The sequence below is a fragment of the Anolis carolinensis genome, chromosome 5 (genome assembly GCF_035594765.1).
Source record: "Anolis carolinensis isolate JA03-04 chromosome 5, rAnoCar3.1.pri, whole genome shotgun sequence".
In the NCBI taxonomy this organism is placed as follows: Eukaryota; Metazoa; Chordata; class Lepidosauria; order Squamata; family Dactyloidae; genus Anolis; species Anolis carolinensis.
Genome location: NC_085845.1, coordinates 191,016,481 through 191,029,166, shown reverse-complemented (window position 1 = coordinate 191,029,166; position 12,686 = coordinate 191,016,481). Strand labels below are relative to the sequence as shown.

Genomic DNA, 12,686 nt, shown 5'->3' with positions numbered 1-12,686 from the left:
CTATGATTGCTTTATTTATAAAGAATGAGAAACATTGTGAATATAAATTTGAGAAGGTGGTTGTTGTGTTTGCCTTCACGTTATTTCCAGTTCACAGGTGAACCTATCACACATTTTTCTTGGCAAGATTAGTTCAAAAGGGTTTTGCTAACGACTTCCTCTGAGGCTGAGAAATGGTGACTTGTCCAAGATCATCCAGTGGGTTTCCATGGCTGAGCGTGGATTCAAACCTTGGTCTCTAAAGTCATAGTCCATTGCTCAAAACACTCTTCTGAGAAGAATGAGAGGAGGAATGGGGGCAGTGTGGGTGGGGATCAACAAGGCCAGTAGGCATGGATGGAGTGAGAGGCATAGTTCTTCTCAATGCTGATATTTTCTCTCTGAGCAAAAAAAGCACTCAGCTTGAAAATTACACAGCTCAGCTTCATAAAACAGCTTGTAGTATCTGCAATATGTACAATGTTTCATGCAAAGTGTCCAAAATGTACATCTCAATTCAGTCCTGCAACAACCTAGCAAGAGCCTGCCACGTGCACATCAAGATTACACACGACAGGTAGGGAAATATGCAGTGCAACCGCTTGTGAAGTATGCATCTCAGTAGAAAAGTGCACAGCTGAAGTCATGCAACAGCTTGCTAAAGGTCACAATGTCAGTCTCTGTGGGGTTATTTCAAGATTTTGTTGTTGTTTGTTCTAGCTATATGCCTTCCAGTTGACTATGACATTTGATGACATATCCCAGAGTGTTTTTGGCAAGATTTATTCCGAAGAGGACATTTGCTATTGCCTGTTTCTTACTACCTCACCATATTGTCATTTTTGGCCCCCTTTTCCTCTTCTGGATGGTGCCTGCTGAGTACTATCAGACGAAGCTGGCTTGGCCTCACCCCCATTCCTCTCAAAGTGAAGAGGAAGGATTGCAAGATGCTTTCTCTGCCATGATGGAGAGAAAAGTGTATTTTGTGTCGCTCTGATGGTGCTACCCACATTTTTTCCCTTTTCTACATCTGATGGGGAAAAGGGCAACACAGCATTGCGCGTTGCTGGTCTTTCACCCATCTGGTGGGAACAGGGTACCAATGCTCCTTGTCCTTTCCCCCAGTGTGATATCATCTTTGGTAAGACGTTCATCTTTATTGCTGCAATTCTTCCTAATAAAGATAATTCTATTTTTTCTAATTCAAAAGGTCCTTCCTTATTTCCTTCCAAACTTGGACATAACTGTTTCCAAATATTGTTGACACCTTGTCTGTTAGTCAAATTCCCAAGTATTTCACTTTTCTGTCTATTTGAAATCCTGAGTCTTCTGTCAGTTTTTGTATGCCTTACTGTTGCAAATTTTTAACAATGAGCTTAGTTTTTGATTTGTTGACTTTAAGTCTTTATATTGTGCCTTGGTCTGCTAACAACTGGTTTATCACAATTATTGATTCTGCTGGGTTTTCCACCAGCAGCATTAAGTCATCAGCATATGTACATATTTTTTGTTCCACTTTTCTGACATTTAAACCTTTCATTCTCCCCATATTTGACTTAATAGCACTTCCAATGCTGTTATGAAGAGAAATGGTGAGAAAGGGAAGCTTTGTCTAACTCATTCAGATATCTCAAAATATGCTGTTAATTTTCCATTTACTTTTATCCTTGCTACTTGTTGTTTAAAAATTGGAGTTATCCATCCCATTAAGTTTGTGCCTACTTGCATTTTTTCCAGGACTGCCATAAAAAATTTCCAGCTGATATTATCAAATGCTTTCTCTGTCACTCCTTCTTTAAACTGTTGATAAAAACTTGTAGTCAGCCCATCTGGGTCCAGAGATTTACCCCCTTCAACTTTCCATTGGCCTTCCATATTTCCATTACTGATATCTGGGCATTCAAAATGTTCTGTTGACTTTCAGTCAGTTCCGTTGTTTTAATCTGTTTCAAATATTTCACAATTTGTGTTTTATTAATCTTATATTTGTACAACTTTGAAAAGTATATTGAAGATGCTTGTGTTAGTTGACAATTTTATGTTATTTCTCTTGAGATTTCTTTAATCTTTGTTATAGTTCTCTTGGCAACATCCTTTCTTAATCTATGTGCCCTGCCAACCATCTGCCCACTTTATTGGCAGATTCAGAATTGTGAACTTTCATCCATTTCATCTGCTTTGCTACATCATCTGTCATCAAAGTCACAATTTGATTTTGTAATGTGGATACTATTGCTTTAAGTTTTACATCCATTGGTTTTTTCAGCATCATATTTTTCTTTTTTATATATAATGATTTTTATTAAAATTTTCTTTCGTGTACATAGATTAAAAAGAATAAGGTAAGTGAGGAAGAGTTGGGAATGGGATTGAGGTAGGGATGGGGATACACCAAGAAAAAGGGAAAAGGAGAAGGAAGAGAATGAGAAAAGGAAAAAATAATAATAAAAGGGTTTAGCCGGATAATGGGGAGTAAAAAGTTCTGTTTGATCTTCCGCTTTCTGTCCTTTGTGGTTTAATTTTCATTTCTTAATTATTTTCCTTTTGTAGGCTAGTCTAGTTCATATATTCCATTCTCGGGTTCTCCTTTTGTTTATTTTTCCTTTGACTTTTTCTTATATTCTTCATAGTTTTCCCAGTCTGTTTGTTTTATTGCATTTCCTCTACTTAGTTTCATTAGGTATGTTAGTTTATCCAAGTCATGTATATCATCCAATTTATCCAACCATTGTTGTTTTGTTGGGATTTCTTTTTGTTTCCAGTATCTCGCAAAGGTTGTTCTTGTGGCTGTCACTGCATAGCATCATATTTTTCTTGAACCTTCAAGTCTTTCATCAATTTCTCAACTATTTCTCATTTTTCTTGTTATTGATAGCATTTATTTGAATCAAATATCCTCTGATGCAAGCTTTTAAAGCATCCCATGAGATTTGTAGATCTGTTCCTTTGTCTTTGTTTATTTTGAAATATTCCTTGATTTTTTTCATTTTGCAATAATGTCATTTAATCTCCATGTTGCAGATTTGTTCCCATTATAAAGGGTAATCACTATTGGATTATGATCTGACAAAACTCAAGGACTAACTTCTATCTTCGATATCAGTCTTGTTAATGATTTTGTAACAAAAACATATCTAATTTTGCAAATGAGTTATGAATATGGAAATAAAAGGTAAATTCTGTCTCTGATCATTTTCTAAGTCTCCAAACATCATCAATTAAAAAAATCCAACATCTCAAATCAAGCTTTGAGGAATATGGCTTGATCTGTTTTTATTTGCTTAATAGATTTACAATCCTGATGAAGGGAAAGAACTAAATTCCACACATCCCCATCATCATCCAGCTTTGAAAAGTTAAAGGTGCTAACTCTCACAATAATCATTCATAGAAGTTCAAAACAAGTGGAGGACCAAAGGTCGAAAACCACTGATATATACAATAAACATCCGGTTATGGATGTTTATTGTATATATCCTCTGGGTGAGGAATTTTCTGCAGGCTGTACCTGATAACTGACCAGATATTTCCCTTCTTTCCTTATATATATGTGGTCAGTGCTTGCGGACATAAATGCAGTCCATGGCTTAGACATTGATACCTAAATGGCCTTTGCAGAAGAGGTATAGATCTAAATTCTATTGTTTGTCCTGACTAGAATAGACTCATTGAACTAATTGTATTTATTTACAAGTTGACGCATTCAGCAATCGATCCATTATGTCTCCTTGTGACTAACTAACAGGATTCAGGCTTTAATTTTCCTAGTTATGGAATATACCTGTGTAGTTTGTATGTAAAAAAAAACCCTGGGGTAGATGGTAAAATTAGTGACTTGGCGGAGGTGTTGCCATAATGTTCATCATGTTGAATGTTCTCATGTGTCTTCTTTCTGCAGCAACTGAAGTGTAAGATCTTGTTAAAGAATAAGAAAGTTGGCACTTTGGAAGATACTCTTCGATGGAGGTCTCGAAGTGGTATGGGCGAAGGAGATACGGGAGAAGCAGAAGATACCTCTGGAACAGATGAGGAAGACGATGAGGCATCTGAGCAATTGCTAAGGAAACTTTCTCAGAAAGAACCTCCTAAAAAGAGCAAGAAGGAAAAGGTAAACAGAGCTAGAAGGCATCTACATTGTTTCCCCTTGCAATATATATATATATATATATATATATATATATATATATATATATATATAAACATACTAGTAAGTAGTAAGTTCTTTCAACATTTGATGTTTTGGGACTTGTAGTGCTATTGCCACTGTTGGATAGGTCTAAAATATCAACCCAATTATATCCTGCCAGGTGGGACATGAAGGTGGGATGAGCCCTGAAACTAAGCAGGAAGGCAAACAGACAAGACACAATGACTTAGGCTAAGTCCCATCACTGATTTCAGTACAACGTACTCACAGCAATGGCTGAGATAGATAAAAACCTATTTCAAGCATTGGTATTGTATAGAATTTCAGAGTTACAGGGACAAAAATGAAGTGCCCATGAGCAATATCTAATGCATACATTAAAACGGATAAGATTTTATTCTTATTTTACAGCAACATTAGTACTAATACTACAGTGAACACCTGGTATCTACTGGGGTTTGGTTCCAGGGGCCCCATGGATACCAAAATCCAGAGATACGCAAATTTGCTATGCAGTGACATAACAAAATAGCAAATCAATGTTTGCTTGTTTGGATTTTTCATAGTACTAAAAACATACAATCTCTCTCTCTCTCTCTCTCTCTCTCTCTCTCTCTCTCTCTCTCTCTCTCCCCCTCCCTCCCCCCCTCCCTCCCTCCCCCCCTCCCCCCCATATGTATATCAATCTCTCTCTTCCATAGATAGATAGATAGATAGATCAACTATCATTTGAAATTACAGGAAAGGAAATTCCACCTGAACATTAGGAAGAATTTCCTGACCGTATGAGCTGTTCAACAGTGGAACTCTCTGCCTTGGAGTATGGTGGAAGCTCCTTCCTTTGAAGCTTTTAAACAGAGGCTGGATGCCCATGGTCAGGGATGTTTTGATTGTGCTTTTCTTACATGGCAGGGGATTGGACTAGATGGCCCGTGTGGTCTCTTCCAACTTTACAATTCTATGATTTGCATATATCTACATGCATGACCATTAAAAAGGCAAAGATATGGACTGTTAAAAGACCTATCGTCATGAAGAATTCATTCCCAAAGACCTGTCAAGACAAAGTTCTTGCCAGCTGCCAAAAGGCTGCAGTACAGGAGGAATCGTTCTAGCGCAGTGTTTCCCAGTCTTTAGTTCATGAGATGTTCATGAGATTCACTCCCAGAATTCCCGAGTGTTGACTAAGCTGACTGGAGCTTCTGGAAGACGAGATCTGAAACATCTTAGAACCAACATTTGGAAACCACTGGTCTAGCTCTCTAGGAGTGTTAAAAGCTTCATCCTAAATTTGCTTGTGGTTGTCCCCCAAACATTCTGGCACTTCCAGTAAGTATTGCAGGATACACTGGGTTAGTCTAATTTAGACCCATATTTAGTAAAGTTGACCCATGGAATTGGGGCAGTGTGGACTACAGGACTGGATCTGATTTAGATTGGTCCTCTGTCCTCATGGGACACTGCTGCCACCCCCTTTAACCTGCACACCTCAATGCAGGGACAAGGGAATGGATCATACTTGTGTCCCTTTCATCATCACTCCCAAATAGCCACAGAGATCCATGTGAGCTCTTAGCTATTGCAGGTGCCCATTGCTGACATCAGCAGATGTGTCCACATAATGAGGAGGAAAGAGGTTACATAGACACCACTGTTAATGCCAACACAGGTGCCTGTGACAGTCAGGAACTCACATCACGCTCTGTGGCTGTGTAGGAGTGGCAATGGCAACACAGATAGGAAAGTGATGATCCAGCATCACTTTATTTTAATACCCTTAATGCAGGCATGGGGAATCTTTTCATTAGTGCCAAGATCTTCAGCTTATTCTGTTACACAAAGGGCTGAGGGAAAGTCTCCTTGCCCTTTTCACTTTGCAAAACTGTAACTCGTTCAACTTTGTTCTCAGGGGCACAAGGTAAAAGTGGCCATGATGCTGTCAGAGCTTATCATTTACACCGCTTCCCGGAAGTTTGCCAGCTTTGAAGATTCGAAAGAGAAGCAGAAATTTTACCAAAACAATTCTATTGGAGAGGTGAAAGGTCAAAAGCTCATAAAAAGGAGAGGTAACTCAAACAATTTGATTAATTTGGATATAAAACGTCAGGTTTTCTTGTGTATCAGAAAACCTGACATGGTTTACAGCCTTACAGTCTACATCAGTGGTTCCCAACCTGTTGGTTTGCAGGTGTTTTGGCCTATAACTCCCAGAAATCCCAGGCAGTTTACCAGCTATTAGGATTTCTGCGAGTTGAAGGCCAAAACATCTGGGGACCCACATGTTGAGAACCACTGGTCTACATAATTTCTATCGAATGGTCAGGTTTTCCACAAGGGAGTCAAGATCTCATTTGCCATGATCTGAACACATAATGAACTTACACTCAGTCAATGCATGTACAGACCTTGCCGAAGAAATTTTGCCAGATTAACCCCCCAATGGTACAGTGGGTTAAAGTTGCTGACTGAATGCTCAGTGGTTCTAATGGGGTGAGCTCCCACTGTTAGCCCCAGCTTCTGCCAACCTAGCAGTTCGAAAACATGCAAATGTGAATAGATCAATAGGTACCGCTCCAGCAGGAAGGTAATGGCACTCCATGCAGTCATGCCGGCCACATGACCTTGGAGGGTCTACAGACAATGCCGGCTCTTTGGGTTAGAAGTGAAGATGAGAACCACCTCCAGAGTCTGACTCAATGTCAAAGGGAAACTTTAACCTTTACCTTAGGACTGTTTTAGGCTCTCATTCTAAGGCCCAAACCTGAGACATAAAGAAGAATGCCTGCTGATATCACAAGGGCAGGACCTAGTGAGGACATAATACCTTAAGTATCAACCATAGTTGTACAGAATAAAACTAAATAGCCAAGTCTAATAAATGAAGAATACACCATAGGTCCTTGATTTTTACAATGGTCAGAGATACAATACTCTTATGAAACTGGAAAAAGCATGAAAAAAACTCACTATATTTTTTACCTGAGAAAGCACTTCTCTAAAAATCTCTAGGTCTTCTAGAATGATTCTATGACCAGCCTCTGGCAGATATTGTCCATAGAGTCACTCAAGAGGACCTAGGTATTCATAAACAAAACATATTACGTCCATGAATAATCAAAAGATAAACTTGCAAATGTGGAGAATTGACTGTACTGTATATTAGTCTTGTGCTTTTGTATAGAATCGCTATCTGTTTCAGTGGCCCTGTTTTTGTTTTCGAGCGCTGCTTCTGAAAATTGGGCTTTTTTGAATGAGCTGTTTTGTCCTTTAGTCCGAATGAATGAAAACTTTAGTCCCATTGGCCAACATGGGAGGGGTTCCTATGCTCTCCTTTCCCTCAGTTTTAGGGTTAGAGGGTCTCATCATTTCATTGATCTTCAGGCTCTCTCCAGCATTCATTTGAGTAGTTAGCGTTCGTGGAATAAACCCCTATCTCTGAACCCAGATAGGCAAAATGTAGTCTGTGGCTCATTGATGCTGTTTTTGCAGCCCTTGGCTCTTCTTCAGGCTCCATTATCTTTTTAAATGGGTAGCAAGCCCCCCTGTACTTTTCAACACACAGTAACTTGGAAAGAGACTCTTTTTAAGAGTGTGTGTGTGTGGCCTGCAGGTCCAAAGTGCCTGTGGCTGCCAGGGCTTGCAGCTGATCACCGAATGCTGAGTGGAGTGCAGAGTGCGTCTTACTAGGTGCTTGGTGCTTGGCTGCAAGCCCTGGTAGCCACAGGCTTTTTGAGAGTGTGTGTGTGGCCTGCAGGTCCAAAGAGCCAGTGACTGCCAGGGCTTGCAGCCAGTTACTATTTCCACTTTCCTTTCATTTCAATAATTTTTCCGTTTGGCAAGGGGTCTCCTGTATCGTGCCAAATGAATGAATGGTACAAAACAAAAACACGGATGAAACAAATGAGATACATTTTGGGCCCATGACTACTGTATATATAAACACACACATTTAAAGGAAGTATTCTTGCTCCGGGATTCCTCCTCCTCTTCTTGAGAACCAGATAAGTGGGGCCAGACCCTAAGATCTGGAAACCCTTGTCAAAGAGCAAGTTCTACCTTCCAATTCACAAGCAAAACCTACTAAACTGGCTGTACACTCCACTGCCTATGGAGGCATCAGGTTACCCTAGATGCCACAGAGCAGGGTTTCTTCTCCAACACTTTGGAGCTACCTTCCCCCACCTTCTACCTAAGACAACTGCCTCACTCTCCCTAATGACCAAGCCAGCCCTTTGGCCATCTTCACCCATATATTAGTTATAAAAGGTAAGATGAAGAGAGTTCTGTAAACCTTCTCAGTAAACATTACATACTTATATTGTTCAACCAGAGTTGTGCACGTATACTCACAGGCAAACATTGCAAATCCTGTAAATCTTGCAGTTATTTATTTCAGTGACAGAGAGTTCAGTATGTTTAACCTTCATGCTGAAATCAATGAGATGTTGAAAGTTTTAGTAATATTGGCCATGCAGCAAAATACAAGAAAATACAAAATGCACAAAAGAGTGATGCTACTACTGGCCAACCAAGATGCAGCAAAAATAGCATGCAAGCTTACGAACTGTACTGGTTTCTTCATAAGGCAAAGATGTTATAAATCACACAGAACTGTTATTTTTCTTCTTCTATACACTTCACTCTGGCTCACTGTGAGGTATCAAGTGCATCTAGATTTAAAACACTATATGCACATCAACCATGATTCCACCAGTAGTATGATGTTGAATTTATCTCTTTTCAGCCCCTGATTTTGTGTTGCACACCCTCCGCTTCATCACAAGAATCTACCCCAAAGGAACCAGGACAGACTCTTCAAATTATGACCCACAAGAATTCTGGAATGTTGGGTGCCAGTTAGGTAGGTCTCCTTCATATCATGTTGTATCCTATGTTTGCATATGTGGAGTTTGTTTCCAAAAGGTACCAAATCCATATGAATAAATGTTTCAGGAATAAAAAAAGAGTTCTGCTCTGGATATGCATTTCTTTTCTATAACATGCAATTTTCTAAACCTAATGTGATACATTTTGATAGTTTTTATTAGTGCTTAATATTCCACTGCTAGCCAACAATGCACTGCCATCTATAACTCGCTTTCCTTTTTTTTTTCTGGATTTGGGACCATTTGGGACCAAAATCCACACATGTGGAGCAGCATAGATTTGGATTTAATCACTTCTCACCTAAGATCAACAGATAATAATAATAATAATAATAATAATAATAATAATAATAATAATAATAATAATTTTATTCTTATATCCCGCCCCATCTCCCCGGAGGGACTCGGGGCGGCTTACATGGGGCCATGCCCAGACACGACAGCTAAAAATTAGTTCCAAAAAGACAATGAATGCAACAGAGGAGGATATGCCTCATGACATCCTTGTTTTTCAGCTTTATTCTGATACTAGAACAGGCATGGGCAAACTTTGGCCCTCCAGGTGTTTTGAACTTCAACTCCCACAATTCCTAATAGTCAGTAGACTGTTAAGAATTGTGGGAGATGAAGTCCAAAACACTTGCCTGGACTAGAAGATATTACAGTATAGCTGCTATATCATTTCCTAAACTTACAGTAAAAACAAGAAACTGTGAATAATAGTGAATCCTATTGTAATGAATAACTTCCTCTGAAAGTTATCATACAGTCACTTTGAAAGACTCACTAGGCACCTTCTCTAGGAATTTTTAAGGTCCTCCAAGGCAATCCTTTGGTAACCTCTGGCAGAAGCCTCACAGGAAGTTCTCCAAATGCAGGAAAATACACAAAATACCCCACCTTTACAAAAACCCTAGAACCCTCCAAATAGCTCCATTGTTCTCTGCTGTCCTTCTCAAAGTGGTCTCAGGAAATGACATCCATCACCTCCTATTGCCATTTTGAAAGGGTCTTCAGTGGAGAATGGAGGCATTTGGGTTTGCTGTTTGTGTATATGCGCATTTGTGCGTGGAGGAAAGTTACATCCTTTGTCCTAGCTGGGCCACTGAATATACTGTTGATGGGAGGTGAAGCCATGTCTTCTTCCACAAATCCCCATTGTATTGCATTTCAAACATATTTCTGGTCCTCTTTCTTTTGCACATTACTGAAAAGTTTATTTCTGTATTCTTGCTTAAGACTGTAGGAAACATAGCAACAAACATTTACATGAACTCATGTAATTTGTTTCATCTTCGAGGAGTGAATCTGGAGGTGGTGGAGGTGTATGGAGAAGAGGAAAAAAATTGTATCCTCTTCCAGCTATATGCAACAGTCACTGCTTTTATATTCAGTCCCCCCCTAAAAGCATCTGCATATAACATATAACAAAAGACAAATTGATCTATTTTGTGATATTAACTTCTTGGCACCACCAAGCTTTGACTGGATGCATTGTTGGCAGTGGACATTTCCATGGAATGAAAGGTTCATTAATTGAGTGCCACTCTGGGTTCGCACAGCCTTCATGGCAGAAAATTGGATGCTTTATAAATGTCACTACAGCAGCCAGAACTGAATGGGTGACGTGTGAAAGCAGTAACTATATTTCTATGATTTTTTTTCTGTAAAAAAGGCTCTGAGCCAGAGAGTAATTCCTTTTGAGATATAAATACCCAAAGCTCTATTCATGTTTCCAGTCCCTGAACGTGTCCTACAGGAACTACAAGAAAGCCTCTTCTTTGAAGTGATAGACAATGTCTTGTCCCCCTTGAAACTTAGTGGTGGCTGATGGTGTCCATGGCTATTGAATAGTAAATCCATTCTGGGTTTTACTCTGAACTTGCATGAAGAAATCAAAGTTGAACCCTACTTCCAAAATAGGTTTGATATCTTGGATAGCTCCTCTATGGTTCAGGCTAAAACTTGAAATGGATTCATTTGCCATATTGACATAGCAGCCATTCACCACCATGACACAATTTGATGTTGATGATAATGATTTCATTTATATCCTGATCTTCTCCCAGAATTGGTGCTTAAGTTAGCTCAGAAAACAATTACAGTTAAAAACAGCTGTGGAAAGAGCAGTGAAAATGAATCAAAATTATTCCAGATTGAATATCCCTTATCTGAAATGCTTGGGACTAGAATTTTGTTGTGCAGGATTTTGGAATCCCTGTATTTGCACATACACATATAATTAAATATCTTGAAAATAGGACCCAAATCTCATCACAAAAGTGTTTCATATACATCCTGGACACATAGTCTGAAGATTTGCACTCAGTATTTTCAATAATTTTGTGCATGCTACAAAGTAGAGTGGGTCAGAAAGGTGAGGCAAAGAAAATCAGCCACTACTTTTGTGACAGGCCTTTCCCTGCCCATGTCAAAACTTCCTGAAGATATGTTTTTTTCCTCTCACTCTGCAGTGGCCTTGAATTTCCAGACACCTGGAGTTCAAATGGACCTGCTAATTGGGAAGTTTATGGACAATGGTGGCTGTGGTTATGTCTTAAAGCCAGAATTCTTGAGAAAGAGAGATGCATGTTTTGACCCATTCCACGTAACTGGGAAATATAATCCAGTTACACTGACAATCAAGGTAAGATGATTTTGTTAAAATCTTTAACTGGTCATTTATTTTTAATTGTTGTTTTGTTATATTTCTTCAAGTTAATTTCAATTTGTGGCAAGATTTATTCAGGTTTCTGTGGCAAGATTTATTCAGAGAGGATTTGCCATTGCCTTCCTGGGAAAATTTGAAACTAGTTATCCCAGATTTCTAGTCTAACATTCACAAAACTCTGAACTTCTCATAAGCAGTTATGTAAAGCCCCCTATTCAGTTTTATACCTAGCTAATTCATTATAGATTATATTCTGGTTATCATTCATCTGTATGGCTGTGGTGGATTGGGACACTGATCTCTTCATGCAACCTTAGCTCAATTCTTAAACCCAAAGAGTATTAGATCCATTAAATAAATGGAATCTTCATATATTTTGACTTACCAAATTATCATTTATTGTGTGAGGCAAAGGTAAGGTGTTTTGTCTATTATAGAGGAGTTCAGGGGTGGTTTCTTTTCATATAGGCCTTACAACTGCCTCTTTTAGTCAAGTTGGAACTTTGCCTTGTTCCAAGGAGGCATTGACTACTCCCTTCACCCTCTCTGCCAGTCCCCCTCTGGCCTGTTTGATCAGCCAGGAAGGACAAGTATCTAGAATACATGTGGTAGGTCTCACCTCCCCAAGTATCCTGTCCATATCCTTAGGCTGCAGAAATTGCCTGTGGCTAGTACCTAACCTGTGGATGCCATTCCTGGTAATGCACCATGCCACTCATTCCATCCCACTCCATCTCAACCCAGGTTAGTCATTTTTGGCTAAGATGGAGCCACTGTTGCCAAGACAAGCCTTCCTATCTTGAAGGAATGACTCCAAGGCCTTGGCTTGGAGAAGCCAACAAGAGACTTCATCAGTATAATTTTTGGAGTTTTCTCCTGACCTCTTGAGCACTTGCCTCCGAGATGAATGACAAAAGCAAATTTTTCACAAAGTCTCACACAGGTTTCACAAAAGAAATATTTTGTTCTTTCTATTAGAAAAAAAAAACTTTTCATATGTTAT

At 39.2% G+C, this 12,686-nt stretch overlaps 1 protein-coding gene across 2 annotated transcripts in view; it reads left to right on the top strand.

Annotated features, from left to right (window-relative positions):
- LOC100558870 (1-phosphatidylinositol 4,5-bisphosphate phosphodiesterase zeta-1) overlaps positions 1–12,686 on the top strand; it is a 50,047-nt gene that overhangs the window by 21,552 nt on the left and 15,809 nt on the right. For both annotated transcript variants that reach the window (XM_008110374.2, XM_062983142.1), the window contains exons 7-10: positions 3,878–4,087; positions 6,036–6,192; positions 8,871–8,987; positions 11,487–11,659. In XM_008110374.2, the coding sequence (XP_008108581.1) occupies positions 3,878–4,087; positions 6,036–6,192; positions 8,871–8,987; positions 11,487–11,659 (657 nt within the window). The remainder of the gene's footprint in view (positions 1–3,877; positions 4,088–6,035; positions 6,193–8,870; positions 8,988–11,486; positions 11,660–12,686) is intronic.